The 20,306-nt window shown below is 37.9% G+C and overlaps 1 protein-coding gene across 1 annotated transcript in view; it reads right to left on the minus strand.

The window, feature by feature from the left end:
* LOC130685510 (protein prickle-like) overlaps positions 1–20,306 on the minus strand; it is a 47,819-nt gene that overhangs the window by 22,029 nt on the left and 5,484 nt on the right. The window contains exon 2 of the mRNA XM_059494734.1: positions 14,949–15,049. Within this exon, the coding sequence (XP_059350717.1) occupies positions 14,949–15,049 (101 nt within the window). The remainder of the gene's footprint in view (positions 1–14,948; positions 15,050–20,306) is intronic.

Genomic DNA, 20,306 nt, shown 5'->3' on the forward strand with positions numbered 1-20,306 from the left:
TTTTTTTTTTTTTTTTTTTTTTTTTTTTTTAAAGAAATTGATGAATCAAAATTGGCGTAGGCTCCCCCCCCCCCCCTTTTTTTTTTTGTCTTCCAATGAACTTCTTGGGCTATTTCTCTGATTGTAAATGCGTTGAAACGAACAGAAGAGAAGATAAATTTCATTTTTATTTTTGAAATGGTTCGTTTGCGTCGGCATTTAAAGAAAAAACGAGAAGGGAAGCGTTCAGCAGCGGCGGCGCGTATAGTAAATATGTTACATATATATAAGATATAAAAATAAGACCCCCATTAAAGAACGAGAAAAAAAAAATGAAAATAAAAGAAAATAAAAAAAAGGGAAATAGAATGAAAAGAAGAAGAAAAAAAAAAATGCGTATGACGGAACTAATGAGCCGCGCGCCCGGTCGATTAATTACAGGTGGACGCTAAGGTTTCTTTATATTTTATGTTCTCTCTCTTTTCCATTGCATTCCCATCTGAAAAACAGAGTTTTTTTTTTTTTTTTTAATGCGTAATATTGTACGTAGGCAACCACTGTTATATCGTTTCTCTCTCTCTCTCTCTCCATTGAAATGTGATAAAATAAAAAATACCGCCGTCTTATTACCTTTTACATTTGAACCAGTGCGTATCTAATGCCTCCGACATCACCGATTCCCCCCCCTTAATCCCCCCCTCCTTCATTCTTACTACTATCTATCCACCTGATAATTTTTTTTTTTTTTTACCTTCTCTCTTCTAAAAAAATGCCCTTCAGCTCAAGCGAAATGGTTATTCTCTCTCTCCATCCATCTCTCGCTCTCTCATCGTTCAAAAAACGAGCGCCAGAGAGAGAGAGAGAGGCAATTGGGCGTGGAAAATGTGAACCTCCCAGTTTTCTCTCTCTCCCATTTCCTACAGATGAAAAAACCCCCACTTTATTTTTTCATGAAGTCAAAAAAAAAAAATCTTGATGAAGTCAAAAAAAAAAAAAAAAAAAAAAAAAAAAAAATTTGTGAGGTAGAAGAAGAAGAAGAAAAATAAAAATGAAAAGGGATGAGCTTTAGAGCAGCTACGTCAAACCCATTGGGCGCCGAGAGCGTCTTCGTGACGTGTGTTATTTGTTCCAGATAGGCAACATGGCCGTATCACAAAAGCAAACGACCTGCTGGATAACGAAAAAAAAAAGAAACCTGTTTTTTTCCCCTTTAAAATCCTTACCCAAATGATTGAATATATACATCCAGAAAGAAAAAAAAGATAGGAGTGTTCTCTTTCGAGAGACGCAAAGAAAACGAGAACTCTTGTCAACTTTTAGACGAGCGGTAAAAAGAAAGAAAACGACACGAGAAATGTAGAAAAAAAAAAGAAAAGAAAACACGGGGTCACCTGCTGTATCAGGTGACAATGCAGGACAGCTAGAGCAGCAGAGTATAAAGACGTTCAAAAAAAAGAAGAAAAAAGAAAAAAAAAAAAAAACATGTCGTTTGATTTCCTTGTTTGACGACCCTCTTCGTGCATTAGTTATTCAGTTAACCTTATAACCTCTTATACCAGGAAATCAAGACTTGTTGTAGCCGTACAACGTTATTGATCGACCATATACGTAACACAACACACACACAGACACACGCACACATTGAATAGACCACGAGCTTTAAAAGAGTCAGTTGGCCTTTGATGGATGAAAGCCGAAACGTGAGCCCCCCGACATCGTCATCAACGAGAGACGGTCTCTTTTATAGAAAATTGTTCACTCTCCTTTCGACGACTATGGCAACGTCCCATTTGTGTGACTCCGTATTATGAAATGACACTACAGCCTTTACGGGGGAGGGGGGGGGGGGGAGAGAATCGATGGATGGCTTGTGTTGCTAAAGCGAACGATAGAGTCATCACCATCGTGCGCGGCATGAATGGAAGAATGTGTGGCTGACAGTCATCGATGGCCACCAGTCGTCTTCCAAGAAATCCTTACAGCCTCACACGAAGACATTGAGATTCTCATTTTTTTTTTTTTTTTTTTTTCAAAGGACGCGCGAAAAAAATAAATAAAAAAAATAAGCCGCTTTTGTTACGTTTTTTTTCCCGTCAGCAACCGACGAATTCAATAAGGTAAAAAGAAGAAAAGAACGAAGGAACAAAATAAACAAGACAAAATCAAATATATATAAAAAAAAAAAATTCACACAAACACACACACACGTGTGGCATGGCATTTCAAATGAGAAAAAAAATATCGTGATTTATCGTGAAAAGGCAACAATTGGACGCGGCTGAGATGAGGGGAAAAAAAAAAGAGAGAGGTGTCCGTATGGTGACGGATGTAACACACCGACCAAGAGAAAGAAAAAAAAAAATGAAATGAATATTTATGAAGAAAAAGATAAAATAAAAAAAAAAAAAATTCTTTTGTCGCTTCCATTCGTCGCGTTCAATCAATGCTGTACGAATTTTCGCGTTTAAATTATTCAAGCCAGCGAATAACACGGTGGTTTCCATTTGCTTTTTGGCGTAAAGCTTGTCACGATGAAGTTCGCTATCACGCTACCAAGCATTTTGCGTCAAAAGAAATTGGCTAGAGAAAGAAAGAAAGAAAGAAAAAAAAAAAAAAAAAAGTCCGATGTTTGAAAGTCGGTGCTTTGAAAATAATAATAATAAAAAAAAAAAAAACGTTCACGCTCGTTTACGCGCTTGTCGCTTTACTTAAACACAGACATCAAGGCGAAACTCTTTTGGGTGGACACTGGACGAGCGTTTGTGTCGTTTATCCACCATCGAAAACAAAAGGACCAAAGTCAATGATGAAAATGGATTGTTCGTTTTTGTCCCTCTGATTCTCTCACCTCAACGATAAAGAAAAAAGAGGGGGGGGGGGGTGCTACGGGTCTCGTTTATTTATAAATATTAAAAAACATCTTTTTTTTTTTTTTTTTTTTTTTTTTTCGTCTTCTTCTCCTGTCAATTTATTATTGTTATAATCCTTACAAGGAGAAAAATGAATGAGGCGCCGCGGGGATGGCGTTGCGACCAATCACGCTACGCAAACTGATCGTCACTGGCCGCGACTTCTCGCGTGCCATAAAAATAAATCAAAATTCAAAATGGGAAAGACGAAGAGAAAAAAAAAAACGAAATATCAAATAAAAATTGGAAATCGAATGATAACAAGTGTGAAAAGCGATGACCAATCGACAGAACGATCATCGATATGATCAACACGTTGGGACAGGAATAAAAATAAAAAAAAAAATAAAAAAATTGGTTTCGAAAAGGATTTTTAAAAAAATGTTTTTCTCAAAAAAAAAAAAAAAAAAAAGCGAGAAATGTGTCGTTTTTTTTTTTTTTTTTTTTAGTGGGGAGATCCTCGCGCCCCGTAGCGTTTTCTGCGTGACACCATCGTTTTCTATTTATTTATTCTTTTCCCCCCACCCTCCACCCGTTAAAAAGAAAAATTTGTTTTTGAAAGCTTTTTTTTTTTTCGTGTCCTATTCGCTTTTTCCCCACCGATGGGCCTTTAATGCGCATTCTTTTTCCTTCCTTCACGCTCGGTTATACACGCCGCCGTCGCGCATCGTCTTCATTAGCCGCGTCCGACCGCGCGCTGACATGATCCCCTCCATCCCCCTTTTGCCAAGCTCCTTCAACGAATTTCTTTCATCACCTTTCTCACCTCCATCTCCATCTCTCTCTCGCTTTCTCATTTTTTTTTTTCCTCTCCGTTCATTTCTTAAATAGCCGAGGTTGCGCTGTGCACAGGACACACCAACGCACACACACAATTTTCTTAAAGCCAAAATAACAAAAAGAGAACGTGGTGTAACAGCACAAGTCCTTGAGCTGATTGTCAACCCCCATTTTTTTTTTTTTTTCCTTCTTTTTTTTTTCAACTATTATTTTTTTAATTCTTTCCTTTGGTTTCTTTTTTGGGGTGGGAAATCGCAAAACCAAAAAAAAAAAAAAAAAAAAAATAGAAGAGGAACGTACGACCACTTCCGCCATCTAGCGGTGGAAATGCAAGCTGCTGCCAAGAGACTTTTGGCGAAACAGGTTTCGTCAAAATGGCAGGGGTGAGAAACGTGACACGCGCAATCACGATAAAGGATGCAACATTAACATATTTCTTAATTTTCCGTTTGCTTCCCATCAGATTGTCCGATGATGGAGAATGGAGTCTAGTTCAAAAAGAAGGCGATTGGAAGTGTGGCGACGTTTGCCAGGAGACAACAACACAACGAACGTCAGCAAGATTGAAAAATGCTGATTCTGTCAAGATTCATATTCTAACTTCCCTTCCCAACCCCCATCCCTGCCATCTCTTTTGTTATGTCTAGCGCATGTTTGCCCTTGCGCCGAGAGCCATTTTGATTTATTTCACTCAAAACAAAATATAGATCGAAACCCATCCTTTCAAAGACCTGCCCCCGCTTCTGCGTATTCAAATGAAAAAAATAAAATAAAATAAAAACGTGGGGGTACGATTGATTTTAGCGGAGACGTACCAACGAAAATCATTTCAAGAATAAAATAAAAAAGCAAAAACTCAGTACTGTCGATTTTGATTGAAACACGGGATCGGCCAATCGGAAGCGGAAGCAAAGGCCGCACCGGAGTAGGGCGTTGGGTAGGAAAAAAAAAAAAAAAAAAAAAAAAAAAGACTATGAGGGTGTGTACGTAATGTGATGAATTATTCAAAAAGAGCAACTATAGGGGAAGAAAAAAAAAAAAAAAAAAGAGGTGGGAAAGATTGCGTCTAGCGTCTGAAAAGAGATATCCAACGCTCGGCTGGATTTCTGGATAACATCCAAATAGAATCGACCCCAAACGCGAATAAAAAATAAGAAAAAAAAAAAAAAAAAAAGAAAACAGGGAGGGAAATTTTATTTCGTCTTCAACCCGATGTGATGAAAAAGAGAATAGAGATCGGGCATGCACACAGAACTCCAGGAAGACGAAGACGAAGACGAATAAAAAATAAATAAACAACAAAAGACTCAAAAGACAAGTTCTCTATCCCACCCTCCCCCACCTCCCGTTTCTACCATCGCTGGATGGAAAAATAAGAGCAGACTCGATGACGTCAAATCAGAAGACGTTGATGACAACAAAGACAAAAGCGGGAATGAGGGAAAATTAAATGGGATTGGAACCCGTTGTTTGATTAGAGTAGCGTGACGAAGAATTCAATGAACGCCCCGTTCCAGATCGCTAACTGAATTTTTCTTTTCTTTTTTTTCCAGACTTTTAGAAATAGAAGAAGAAAACCAAAACCAAAAAAAAAAAAAAAAAAAAAAAAAAAAAAAAACATTGTTGTTACGTTCTCTTCATCAACTATTCAGGTCTCTTTTGGGTTGTCTAACTGCATTGTTTCCAAAATTTCAAAAAAAAAAAAAAAAAAAAAAAAAAAAAGAAAAGAAAAGAAAAATGTCATCTTTATTCCCGTCTAGTTTATTAGATCCGTCAAGACGACTGCGTCTAGAGCGACGGGACGTTGCGACTAGTAGAGACAAACAAGCTGGCAAAAGTGCAGAGTTTCAACTTCATTAGTCAAGCGCGCAGTGGATGGATACAAGTCCCTTTTACACGCACACTGCTCCTCCATTCGCCGTGCAACAACAAACGGCGCATGGTTATATGCAAAAGTTATAATAGCAGTTAAGACCGAGATGTATACCGAACAAACACAGCCATCACCCTCCCCTTCCTCCCCAACTGTCTCGTTTCCCCCTTCCGTGGATTCGAGGCTGCAGAGTTGAGTTGCGCAGGCACTTTTGCTAATTGATTTATCATCGGCTACAACGCGCACGCATAACTCACGCGGTCGCTGTAGTTTGTCGTCTACGCAGACGGCAGGCCTCGTTTTTCATATCGCATGATGTTCATATTCAACTCGCACATCAAGTTTGTTCTGGCTCAAAATGAAATATTTTCACAGCAAATTCAAACGCACACAAGGAATTAAAAAAAAAAAAAAAAAAAAAAAAAAAAAAAAAAAAAGGCGGATGATGTCATCGCATTTCTAAATCATTAAGCTTTTGTTTCGTAATTTCCTGGTTCTTAAAAAATATTCTGGCAAATGCTCGCAGGGGGGCATATGTCGTGACGATAACTCACAGTGGCTAAAAACTGTTTGATACGTAATTTCTCTCCTCCAATGTAAAAAGAAAAAAACAAAACATAACATAATGACAGCCGCGGTATAAGAGAAATGTTTCTTTTTCCCATCTGCCTTCCCCCCTTGTTCTAACGGACGAGCTGCAATCGCCGGTTAGATGAGTCCTTTCTTTCTTTTTTGTTTTTCTCTTCGCAGAGACCGTTGGGTTATTGTAAGTTACGTTATATTTATGAATGACTGAATATCGAGAGAAAGATGGAGGGAGGGAGGGGGGAGGAGGAGGAGAGAGGAGGAGGAGAGAGGAGAGAGGAGAAAAGAAACGAACGAATGTATAAATCGTGACCGGACCTCAGACGATGACGGACGCCGCCAGAGGCTCAAGTGGAAATAAACATAAAGCCATCATCGTCGGTGCTATGACATCATATAAAAAAAAAAAAAAAAAAAAAAAACATATGGGAGAGAGAGCAAAAAAAAAAAAAAAAAAAAAAAGGGGGGGGGGGGAGATTTTTTGAAAAAATTTCATTCTTTTTCCTTTCCCTTTGTATATAAAAAAAAATAATAATAAACCAATACGATTGCAAAATTGTTTGACAGACCAACAAATTGACAAATACCAAGAAATCAAAATCCCGCTTGTTTTTTATGTACACGAAAAAATCCAGAACGAATCAAATCTCTCTTCTTTTTTTTTATCATTGATCAATCGATCGTTAAAAGTTTTAAACGTCAAGATTTTTTTTTTTTTTTTTTGTTTTTTTACGACATATCATTCCAATATATCCGGGCCAATTACAACGCTTTTCAAACTTTCTTGAAGCGACAAAAAGAAAAAAAAAGAAACATCAAATAAAATTATAAAAAAATCAAGATAATATTCGGCTGTGTTTGGAAAACGACGATGCGGGTATAGAATCGTCACTACTCAAATCGATAAGGGCCCCCGCGAATCGAAAAAACAATAGGGCGTCTCAATCAAAACGTAACGAGATGGGGATAAGAGACAATGATTAAGAGATGGCGCGATTCGCTGTTTCCTACATCCACAATGGTGTGACAAGAACAAATAAGGGTACCACGTATAACAGCGTCCTAATTTGTCCAAGTTAATAGCCAACCGTGTCGTCGCCATTCGCTCTCCCCCCCCACCACTTTGGAGCGAATGCGACGAACGGACAAAAAAAAAAAAAAAAAAAAAAGAGAGAGAGAGAAGAGGCCAATTGATCAGAAAGAGCTAGGAGGAAATAAAACATAACAAACTCCTAGAAAGGACACGAAAATAAAACGGACGGGATACACTTAAGGGAGTCTCAGCGCCAATGTGTGACACTCACTCCCGCGGGATCGTGTCGGACGTCAACAGCCAATTGCTTATGCACTCGTAGACGTTAGACTGCCGACGACGAGTCTATAATAAGAAGCCAAACATTTTGGAATGGAATAAGAAAAGAAGACGAGCCAAAAAGAAATGCTCATTCTTTCAAGTCAACGGCATCGTTTGGTCTTTTGTCAATTGAAAAATCGCCTCGTCAAAATTTAAAACGAAAAAGACGGGAGGAAAAAAGAAGTCGGTTGGTTACGCCATCTTGTGTTGCCTATCTCAACAACAAAAGAAACGAGAGGAAAAAAAAAAAAAAAAAAAAAAAAAAGGAGGTACTCCTTTACGATAACATTTCGAATTCATCAACGTCAAGAAAAATGCCAAATTTGAAAATTCGGAAAATGTCGTTTCGATTCACGAGATGGACGTGTTCCCATTTCTTAGAAATCTTGCCAAATGGCTCGTTGCGCTCTTTTTGCAACGACGGCGAATACGAAAACAAACACGTCTACACGCATTCCCCATTTGGAAAATGGATCCGAAAAATAAAAATAGCGAGAATTTTCTTTTGTTTTTTTCTTGTACACGGGAATTGCACGATAACGATGAAAAAAAAAAAAAAAAAAAATGTTTCCTTCAAAACAAAACAAAACAAAACAAAACAAAAAAAAAAAACGATGGAAAGATACAGACAGACGCTGAAGCGAATAGACCAAGACATCCCCCAAGTGCGTATCGAATCTCTTTCGGAAAAACAAAAACGAAAAAAGGAAAAGTCGGAAGTCACTGAAAAGTGCAGCGCTGGCCGAAAACAGCTCGAGCGAAACTCGTTTGTCACGCACCAACGACTTGGAACACACACGCACACACACACAGGAGCAGAGAAGAGGAACGCCAGTTCAGAAAATAAAAACCACATACGCCCGCAACACACGAACACAAGAATAACTGAGAAAAAAAAAATAAAGAAAAAATAAAGTATTTGTGGAATGCAAAGTTTGCAGCAGTTGGAAGAGAAGATTCAAAACTATTCGAATATGATCGTCAATGGATAGGATCAAGACCTCGGCACCGAGAATTCCGCCAACAGAAATTCAATTAATTTCACGTCAACTCCTCAAAAAAAAAAAAAAGGGGGGGGGGGGGCCACCAACTTCATTTTGTTTTCTGCTATCAAAAAGGACAACGCAAAGAAAACAAAAATTGTTTGTGGCAAAAGCCAAATGCTGCTCTCAAAAAACGGGAGAAAAATAAATACCTTAATGCAATCGGTCCTAGAGGAGGACGTGAGACGATCCATCAGTTGGAATCGTCGCTCAAGAAAAAAAAAAAAAAAAAAAGCTCAGCCACCCTCCCCCCCCCCCCCGTTGGGTGATGCCATTCGTTGAAACACATTCAGTGAAGCGATTCTCCCGAGAAATATCACGAAAATAAAAAGTAAACACAAAAAAGATCCTTCCATTCTTTCTTTTTTTTTTTTTTTTTTTTTCTTCCGTGTGAGCCGAGTTCCAGTTCGATGTCTAATACATTTCCTTCTGCTACGATTTCCGACAACGAAAATAGCTTCCGTTCCATCGCACTACACTTTCTTTGAAAATCGACAAAACACAGTAATAGATAAACACCCATTTTTCCTTTTTCTTCTTCGCTTCGTAATCGACATAATAGACTAATCTAATGCGACTATCCAAACAATTTCTCTCTGCCTTTTTATTATCTTTTTTTGTTTTCTAGACTTGTGTCTGAGACCGATCCCGAAAGAAAAAAAAAAAAAAAAAGAAGGAAGTTGTATGGTATAAATCATCCGGGCGGAACGAGTCCATCAGCCTTAGCAACGTGTTCAGTCATCATTTCAGCCGCGCTATACACACAACTGCTGCGATGATGGCCAACCGACCGATCTACGACGCATTAACGACAGGAATTTGTTTTCCTTTTTTTTTTTTTCTTTTTTTTTTTTTCTTTACATCGAAACCTAATTCGAAACATGTCATCAAAGTCTTTGGCTGTAAATATCGAGCAGATATAGGTAGTCAATAAAAGAAAAAGAAAAAAGGAAAAACAATTTTTGACACAAAAGTTGAAAGAAAAAAAAAGAAAAGAATAAATCAATCAGAAAACAGGTTTTAGTCTATTCGGTCAGACGCAATAAAAAAAATTGGGTACAAGAGGAAGTTGAAAAAAAAAAGAAAAAAAAAAGAAAGAAATGCTGCATGCCGACCGTTTGAGCGGTGGAACTTGTCCATACCAATTGTCGGCATCCGGAGTAATATCAAAAGAAACGGGCAAACATGTCCGGCAAGCCGATCGAACGAGTTGACTTGTTCGATGGGAAAAAGGGGAAGAAAAAAAAAAAAAAAGGCAGACGGGACGGAATAATAGGGTCCCCCTCTCCCCCCCCCCCCCCCCCCGTGCAAAACATATTAGGAGGAGGTGGATCGGAAAGAAGATGGGGGACTCTCTCTCGATAATCATCAGAAATCTTTTTATTTTATTTTTTTTTTCTTCTTCCATTGACAGAGGGACACGCATTGACTGGTATATGAACAGCAGCAACGTTTTGGCATGCGGCCATTTCTCTTGCAAACTCCTTCAATCTCAATCCACCATCCGAAACGTCTTTCTGCTCATCCAAAAGTCGACATCCATTGCTGATGCAATCGGATCGATTGTCGCCCACTCCACTCGTAGTCCATTTCTCTATCGATATTGCATTTTTTTTTTCTTCTTCTTCTTCTTCTTCTTTCCGTGGGCGCACTACTCTTCAATCATCTTTCTTTACGCGGAAATCGATAGCGCAATAAAAAGAAGAAGAAAAAAAATAAACCCCTTCATCCAACAAAGTTTTCTCCTTTCAGTTTACTATCTACTAAATGCATTCCTTAAAGTTTGGTGAACCCATCTGCCGTTAGATGGCAGCAGTTAAATTCTTTTTCTTTTTTCCTTTTTTATTTCTTTTAAATTTCCCATTTTTTAAAATGCATTTTCCTGTCTAGCGAAAAATTGTCTGATCAGCTCAATTCGTTTTCGTTTGACTGCGCGGTACTAAACAGAGTCGAAAAACGCCATCATTAAAAAGCTCTTATTTTTGTTTGAAACTTCAAATAAAAAAAGCTAGAAAAAGAAAATTATGATCAACGCAAAAAAGAGGAACGTCGAAACAAAACAACGTTAGTTAAAAGAGAGAAAGAAAAAAAAAAAAAAAAAGAAAAACCACGCGTGCGCTCGCAGAACGGTTTTGATCTTTTTTCTTTCTCGGTCGCTCAGTTACCAGACCTTTAAGACACAAAAGAAGGTTCGAGGAGATCGAGGGGGGAGAGAGAGAGAGAGAGAGAGAGAGAGAGAGGCGGTGGGTGGTGGAATAGAGAAACAACAAACCGGAAAGTGACGACGACGTTGGTTGGCCGCGGGTTTTGGATTACTACCGTGACGCGGTCATCATCCCGAGCCACCGTCCTCATCTTCTTTACTTCTTTTATTTTTTAAATCTATTGTAGTCGGTGACGATGATCGCAGATGTGCGCAGAGAAACGGGAAAAGAAAAAAAAAAGAGGAACGCCTTAGCAAAGTCCTACGAAGAATGTTGCGTTTGTGTGAAATTGGGCAAGGAGATGATGCAGGAAGAATAGAAATAAAAAAAAAACGGACCAACCAGAAACTCAGTGGCTTTTTGTGGCTGTCAAATGATGGATGACCAAAAGAAAAGGGAATCGTCTGGTCTACGAGTACGACATTGGAACGTGTGTATCACCGAAATGTTGTTGGATGACGATCAAGTTGGAAGCCGACCGAAAACAACCTTCAACGGGTTCTTCTTGCTCTTAACGAGATAGTAGTGCGTATGTATGTATATATATATATATATATATATATATATATATTTATACATATATATATATATATATACCTCTTGTAATTCCTGCGCCGATGACAAGACGATCGACTCGAGCGGGGCGGATCGGCTCCCTTACAACTAAAAAAAAAAACCTTGTGGTTTGATCGATGAGCGACATGACTACAAGATGCCCCTCTCAGCCACCCGGAAGGGGTAGACACAAAAACCATCGTGAGATCAAGAAGAAAAAAAAAAAAAATTACTTTTTTTTTTTTTTCATTTGAGATTGTAATATCGAAGGAATTCATCCGTAAAAAAAAAAAAAAAAAAAAATCAAAATCAAAAGATGGATATACAAGACAAGAAATTGTCTTTATAACGGGGGGAGAGTTGGGATTCGAGAGCCACTAGAAAAAGAACATTTTCCCGCCACGTCGTGCGGGAATAACGATATCTAGAAAACGGTCAAAATTCACGTTTCTTTCCTAACACCACAGTCGGTTGTCCCATTATTTATTGTACGAAAGAAGAAGAAGAAAAAAAAAAAAAGGACAGCAAGAATAAAAATCAGATCAAAAACAAGGCCTTCGTTCTCTCTCATTTTGTGTTGTTTTTTTTTTTTTCATGCGGACTTTGAGGTGTTCACACGAGCGTGGGAAGACCTAATAATATACAACAACAGACGATCAACTGTCCCGTTCCCTCCCCCCTCCAGTGGTCTTGACGACAATGAAATCGTCTTTCACGAAATTAGGCTGCTGTTGATTCTCTCGACGTTTGGCGTGAAGGAAGGAATAACAAAAACATCACCGATAGACTAACAAGAGACAAAACACACACCAAGTATAAATATAGAGAAAACTTAAAAAAAAAAAACAAGAAGAAACGAAATAAAAAAAAAAAAGAGGGGGGGGCGAGCGGTAGCTTTCAACATCTTCCCAGAATATCAAATGAGCAAAACAAACCGGCTAAAGTTGGGACCCTGTTTTTATTTTATGTCTTCCGTCGGTTCTTCTTTTTTTTTTTTTTTTTTTTTTTTCAAGCGTCAATAGCGAGCGCAAAAGAAAAATAGTCGTCTCGAAAAAGAAAAAAAAAGAAAAAAAGACAAAGTTTTTCTGTTCGTTTGGTCTCTCCGACTTTTTTAATATGTACACATGCAGCGTTATCTTTCTCTTTCCTTTTCCCGTATTTTCAACTGTCATTAATTCTTAATCAGCAGCTGCCGAGTGTCGTGTTTACATCAATCTCGCATGACGTGAAGAAAGAAGACTGGTAGATTAAGGCAACAGCAAAAATCAAAAAGAAACACAAACTTTTCTTTAACGTTGACAAATAGCGCCGTCACCCAACCCCCCATTCCCTTCCTCATTCTATTTCTTGAATTCACCCCATCCGCCCCACCCGGCGCAAAATTCAAAAAAAAACAAAAAAAAACAAAAAAAAACAAAAAACGTCTGTGCGCGTGCAAGGCAAAAACCCTGAATGCAAGATGCCCTGAAAGAGCGCGTATGTGTATAAATAATACTTATTTAAGGGCTAACCAGTTTTGTACGTGTTAGGTATACACACACACACACACACACACACACACACAAACAAAACAAAACAAAACAAAAATCAGTTTCAACATGTACGCAGATCCTCCCCTAGTCGAGAGCAAAACGCGTATGTTTTGATGGCTACAAAGAAAATGTGTAGACATTCCATAGGAGATCCGCTTCGTCTATCGTAGCGCGCACACCCACGCAACTAAATGTGTTCCAGATGGAAGCAAGAAACAAGTTCAAAAAGTCCCATCTGTCACAAAACTCCATGCACCGTCTCTCTCTCTCTCTCTATCTCCCTTTGCCTTAAATATATAAGAAAAAAGAAAGAAAAAGGGAGACCTTTTTCCCGATCAAGTTTGGGAATGTGTCGTCCATTAGTTTCTTTTTTTCCACGACGATGGACGTAAAAAAAAAACAAAAAAACAAACGCCACTCAACATTCCTACGGACAATTAACCTCGTTATCTCTGTCTCGATTCCGTTGGAGAATAACGACTTTTCTTTCGTCTGACGAGAAGAGAAAAAAAAAAAAAAGAGAGGACCCCCCCTTCAGCAAGTCTATATATAATAATCACCGCACTGTGTGTAAGGCACCACTGTCGTCATAAACCGCTAGTAAATAAACCGCAGCTGATCGTTTCAGACTTTTTTTTTTTTTTTCTTTTTCTCTCAAACAATCGCATATAGGGGATCTACCGTTTTCCAGCTGAGAAACGAAAAAAAAAAAAAAAAAAATTAAAAGAGAGGAGCGAAAGGGCAATCATTTCTTGTTCGACACGCTTTAACGCAACGCCAAACCTCCTTGGTGAGCAATAATGATGGCATTACGAACGGTTAGGGGGCACCGCCCATATCCAAACAAATCATGTCGCCATTTATTTTTTGGCTCGAAAAACGAGAATATCAAGAGAGAAAGAGAGAAGGAAAGATAAAAAAATATTTTCATTATCATTTTCAAAGGAGAAAAAAAAAAAAATAATTCAACTTCAAATAGAAGACGCTTTTCTATTTACAGGCTGTAACATTTTTCATCCGTCACTTGATAAGAGATCGCTACTAGGAAGCCGTGCAAGAATAGACGATCCATCATCCGGACGCGCAGGCACAAAAAATAGTAAAATAAAATAAATACAAAATGTCGAGTCAAATAGAAGGGCAAACGCAAGAATGGCTTTCCAACTCGGTGGCTTTTCTTGTAAGCAAAAGACGGATCATACAACAAGTGAAATATATTTTTTTTTTCTTTTTCTCCCATATTTGATTCACCAGATATGGATTTATATGGAAAAAAAAAAAAACAAGAAGTCAAATTAAACGAATTCTTTTGTACAATAGCAGATTAGCTCCTCTTTTTTTTTTGCGGTGTAGGTCCTCCTCGGAGGGATGGGTCGCCATTGTTGCTTAGTTAAATTTATAGTATACACAACAGTCTCGACCAGCCGGCCAGTTCCCCCCACCCTTTTTTTTTTTTTTTTTTAAGGCCATGAAAGAACGGAAATATAAAAACAACAAAAAATGGAAGAGAGATCTGCGTGTCTGGCGACAATACCGCCGGATTGGAAGGGAAAAAAAAAAAAAGAGGCCTGGCTCGCGCGCTAGACGCAACACACACACCCCCTACACCCTGGCCTTTCTAGTTGCGTATAGTGCGCGTGATGCGTCACATTTAAATGGGAAAGGGGGAATCCTCTTAACGTGATTATAGATGGGCGAGTAAAAAAAAAAAAAAAAAAAAAAAAGAGATATTTATGATTGCGACGGTTTGGTGGTGGGTGACTTGAGTGAAAACGGCAAACCATTTGACTAGAGGGATAAATGCGGGATCGAAAGAGAAGGGGGGAGAAAGAGGGACGTGCCAGAAACGCAGCTTTCAGCATCTACAAAATCCTAAAAAGCTCTTCTCATTTTCTAGCCTTTTTTTTTTTCTTTTTTTTTTCCTTGCGCTCGTGTTATCTGGCGCCATCGATCCCACCCATCAGCCCCGACAGATTTATGATGTTTAAGCCTTTTTCTTTTTTTTTTTTTTTTTTATCCGAGTCCTCTATTGCAAAAGACTGGACGCGTGTTGGAGGCACGAAAGAAAAATCCACACCCCACATTCTTTTTTAAAGACGCGATAAAAGAATAGATTTTCGTTTTCAAAACTTACCGCCAGAAGTGGGGTGCGTAGCCTGGACAACGGTCGCCGCCGCACTTGACGCAGCGACGAAGCGGGTCGTCCGGCGGTACATGGGCTGCCTCCGCTGCCATCTGCGTGGATATGAAAAGAGAGAAACTTCATTACCAATTCATATTACATACACACAACATTTTTTCTTTTCTTTCTTTTTTTTTTTCCTATATACATCACTACGAGTAATACGCGACATAACTCATTTCGTTCCTTAATTTCCCGCAACGATTTCACGCGTGATTTATGGAGCCCCGAGCGCTGCTGAGAAATTATTTGCCAGCGCAAAATCGTTAAAATAAAAAAAGGAGATTTTCTTACAACAAGAAAGAAAAAAAAAAGAAATATTTTTGTGAAACGTGTTGGCACATTAATGCACCGTGATGATTATCCGGTTGCGCCCCCATGATGATGACGAGAGAAAAAAAAAATAAAAATGAAGACGGCGCGAAAAAAAAAAGGAAAAACATATCGGGACAATATCGTCGTCGATTGACCGTGTAAACCACTCGGTTTCTTTAAGAAAGAAAAAAAAATTCCCATCAGATACAAAACGACTGGTCTGTCCATGTTATTTTTCGTTAACAATAAAAATAAAAAAAAAGCGTGTGAATATGTCGTGTCCCTCAAACAAAACACAACAAGCCAAGCGTGAGAGTCGTTTTCTTTTTCGGTTCGAGCGTTCTTGATCCACTTATTAGGCAAGTCAGACAGGAAAGGAAAGTGCCCCTCACGACAACGGATACGTGTCTGTGGTCAAGCGGCCGGAACAAATAAGAAATAATAAAATAAAGGAAAAAGCAAAACAGCGAGCCGTCGCAAAAAAAGCTCAACTCGCCGCTAGATGGCACTTTTTTTTAAAAATTGTACCCTATGTTTGAAACGTTCATGAGAAAAAAAAAGAGACAATGTCTCAGGAAAAAAAAAAAAAAAAGAAATGTCCATGATGTCGACCCCAAAACAAAAACAAAAAACCAAACAAAAAACAAAAGATAAGTTAAAAATAAAAAGGAAAACTAGACATGGCACAAGACGAAAAAGGATGATGATAATGTCGCAATTTGGCAGACGGTGAATGTCAGATAGACAATAAGTTCTGTTTAGATTAAAGAAAACTATGTCTGTTGTTGGTGTGTGCGCTCGCCTCGCCTATGTATATATATATATATATATATACATACGTGTGTGAGTGTGTACTATTGGAAGAGTGCCCGAACTCGTTTTCACACAAATACACGAAGACAATGGAAAAAGCCAGGGAGTATAAAGAGCTCCGTTTGATTCCATCTCGTAAAGGTAAAAGAAAAGAAAGAAGAAAAAAAAAAAAAGGGTCATGCCCTAACACGACCAAACTGTAAAAACTGCGGCTGGGCTTGTCAACTAGTATCTAATAAATCCCTGTTGCATACACACACACACACACACAAGCTCTATTACAATGTACTACTATGCATACATGTGCCTTCCCTTTAAAATAACGAAACTCGTGAGAGATAGAGAAAGAAACTTCCTTTCTTATGGTCCTTCAGCGTTAACAATCCAAATAACGCATCGGGGAAGGAAATGAATGTTAATTGCATTTGGCATCCAATCAAAAGAGGGCAGCCCCACAGAGTGTACGAATCAGTGACGTCTCCAAATGCGATGATTGTGTGAAAGGATATTTAGAAAGCTGTTGTTCGGCCGAAAATAACAAGAGACGCACGGCTAGAAATAGTCTGTGCAAACGCAGCCAAAATAGAAGTTAAACATCTTTTTAAAAATACAAAAAAAAAAAAAAGCACACCGTCGAAGGCTGTGCGATACGAAACAATAGGAATCAGCGTTCGGGACTAGCCATTTTTTTTTTTATTCACTTCACGCGTAATTTTTATGATCTCCACTGCCAAAGATAGCAATCAAAGAAAAATGGTGGGGAAGGATTTAATCAAAAAAAAAAAAAAAAAAATGAATTAGGCCAATCCCTTGAAGAAAAAAAAAAAAAAAGATTTTCTTCACCATTCAATTAGCCTGTCTCTCTGCCTTATTTTTGCTACGATTGCAATAATGTTTTCATACTAAAAAAAAAAAAAAAAATAAATAAATAAATAAATTGTCCATTAACCCGCTTTTTTACGATTACGACTTTTTACCCAAATTTGGAACAGTTTCTTTTTCTAATGCGCACACACACCCAACACACCGTCTATTCTGGATTCAATCTCTGATTAGATGCAAAAAAAATAATAATAAATAAATAAAAATTTAAGCGCGTCATGCTATTAAAAAAAAAAAAAAATCAGAACATTTCAAATAAAAAATAATAAAGAGAAAACAGTCGTTGGCAAAAAGTTCTGTTTTTTTCTGTTTGGGTGTTGTTTTCTTTTTTTTTTTGAAAAAAATAATAATTTTTTGACAAATGACCAAGACACGATTATAACCGGGATGACCTCTTCTCCAATCTGGAACAAGAGGTGGCAAAAGGCGAGTTGTTTGGGAGGTTACGTGGGGTCAAATCGGGGAGTTCAAAACAACAAAAAGAGAAATGAGTGAAACAACAAAAGAAACAAGCTCGTTGTTGTTGTTGTTGTTCTTCGATGTACACACGAAAAAAAATATATGTATAAAAATAAATTCTATTCCAGCCGAGTCACGTGACCGGCGGCCATTTTTAACTCGTGTGCGATTTAAAAATTAAAAAAATCCCCCCCCCCCCCAAAAAAAAAAAAAATTGTGAAGAAAACAAGAGAGAAAGGGAAAAGAATCTTTTAACTAAAGAAGAAGGAAAATGCTTTTCCACAGACAGCGGCGGCGGCGACATTAATTGCACCGTCACGAATTATTTTACTACTTTACGATCGTTTTTTTTTTTCTTCTCTCTCTCTCTCTCTCTCTCTCTCTCTCTCTCTCATGCTGGCATTATACGCATCTCTAGCTGTATTCTTTAAAAAAAAAAAAAAAACATAATACTACAGGGTACGTATATTCTCGTCATCTAAATGAAAGGAATAAAAAATAAATAAATAAATAGCGCTATGCTATTTCAACCCTCCGGACTTCTTCTTTTTTTTTTTTTTTTTTTTTATCAGTCCATGCTACACATATATACACACACGTATATATATGTATATATCAAGAAAGGTAAAGGCTATTTTACGCAATCCGTGGAATGATTTCGAAAAAAAAAAAATGTTATTTTTATCTCTTTTTCTTTTAAAAGATTTGGGACATACCAAAAATTTAACATTTTTTATTCTCTCCCTTATCTTTTGTTCTTTTTTCGGGATATCTTTCGTTTCTCGGAACTTTTTTTTTTCCTTTTCAAAAGATTAGAGCAGCACCAAAAAAAAAAAAAAAAAGGGAAAACGTAAGATGCTCTTTGTTGTCATTTATTTTTCAAAGGCTTGGCGAATTTTGCTAACCGTTTCCATCAATCCATCAAAATGGATGTCATCTTACATTAATGGCCGAAGAGGGCGGGTTCGTACGGACTTACAAAAAAAAAAAAACCTTTTCACGACCATAAAGAGGTACTCCTTATTCTTATTGTTGTTCTATAGATTCAAGTTCCCCTCCTCTTTTTTCTTTAAAATTGAAAAAAAAAAAAAATCCGTATTTCGTAAGACGTTGACATATTGCCTGTTGTGTCACGAAATAAAGAAATTGAGAAACACACACACACACACACACACACAAATAAAAATTGAAGAAGACGTTCCTTTTTTTTCTTCTTCTTCTCCGTGTGGAGATGACAAGTCTCATTACACAAACCGGACCCTATACATCCTAAAAGGTAGCCAACGGTATAACGTTAGTTAGTCACCGTCCTAATACGATGAATAATCTGGCTGTTCCCATCTCCACTTCGTTCTCCCGTCTCTTTTCTGTTACTTGGATAACGACTGACGAATACTAAAGAGATTATTTCAAGAATTGTCAACAACCCTCCAGTCATGGCCTTGGTTGCTCCCAATAAGGACATTTTAGTTTATTGATTTTTCTATCTTTTTTTTTTTTTTTTTTTTTTTTTTTTTTGATTTTATTCCCGATGCACGAATCAATCAAGTTCAAGAATCGTGTCTGGGCGCCCCCCTTATACCGCCGTACAACCGAAAAAAATACAAAAAGAAAAACCCGTTTGCAGGTATTCTAAAATGATTAGAATATAAAAGGAGGGGGAGAGAAGAGATTAACAATCCCATGTTGGATTCTTAATTTCAAGTCTAGCAAAAATAAGAGGCGATTTCCTCCTTTGGATAATGATTGCAAACGTTTCTTTCCTTTAGATTTTAATGCCATTTGGGCAAAACAACAACAAAAAAAAAGAGTCCGGCGCAACAAAAATGGTCTTGGATGATTAAAAAAAAATTGTCGAATAAAAATTAAAAAAAAAAACACAAAAAAAAAAACGAAAAGACCTATGCCAACCCCAAAACAAAAATCGTTGGATCCAGTCATTTCAGAGAAGGAACGATAATTTTCTTAAAAGAAGAACTCCTCCCTTTTACCAATCGGTTCCGAAAAAAATAAGAAACCTCCCACGGCCCCATCTCAGGTGCGGTCGGGATTGACCCCGGTGAACCTCGCCGGATGGAACCTCATTAAACGCCATCTATTGGCAAAAAAAACATAGCTCCAAAATTGCCAACCATCAAAGAAAAAAGTAGAAGGAAAAAAATAAATAAATAAACGCTCCGGGGGCAACTGACTTCGTCCTCGCTTGAACGCACAACTATATAACCCCGAGGCTGAATTCGCCCTCGAGAATAAATCCCGAGATTACATAAAGAGACGAAAAAAAAAAAAGGTCTCCCCCCCCCCACTTTACGCACTACTACGTCCTCCTGGAACTGTCATCCTTGCGTAGCAATAACACTAAAGTAAAAAAAAAAAAAAAAAAAAAAAAAAAAAAAACCTAAAGGACGACTAAACAGAGAGAAAAGATCAAAGAGAGATCGAGAAAAACAACATTCCCTGTCCGATTTTAATCGGCCTTAAAATAAAAAACAAAACAAAAAACGTTTAAACAAAACAAAAGGACTTTCTCTTAGATAAACAAAAAAAGCGCCGTCGCCAGGTGTCTCTCTCTCCCATTCTTTCATTCCATTTTAATTTGAAAAATGATACCGAGCACTTTTCGTGTGTCCCCCTTCGAAATCCATGTGGGTACCTATACCTATTTTACCTGTGTTTGCGGTGATTAACTAGTCGTTAGACTACCTCATTACCGCTCTCTTCTTGGCTAGACACGAAACTCTTTTCCGAAAACAAAAAAAAACAAAAACAAAAAAAAAAAATCCCGCAAACTCTTTTCTTGACAAGTTCATCCCGACCCAAGGCTCATTATCGAATCCGGTC

This window comes from Daphnia carinata, chromosome 3 (assembly GCF_022539665.2).
Source record: "Daphnia carinata strain CSIRO-1 chromosome 3, CSIRO_AGI_Dcar_HiC_V3, whole genome shotgun sequence".
Lineage (NCBI taxonomy): Eukaryota > Metazoa > Arthropoda > Branchiopoda > Diplostraca > Daphniidae > Daphnia > Daphnia carinata.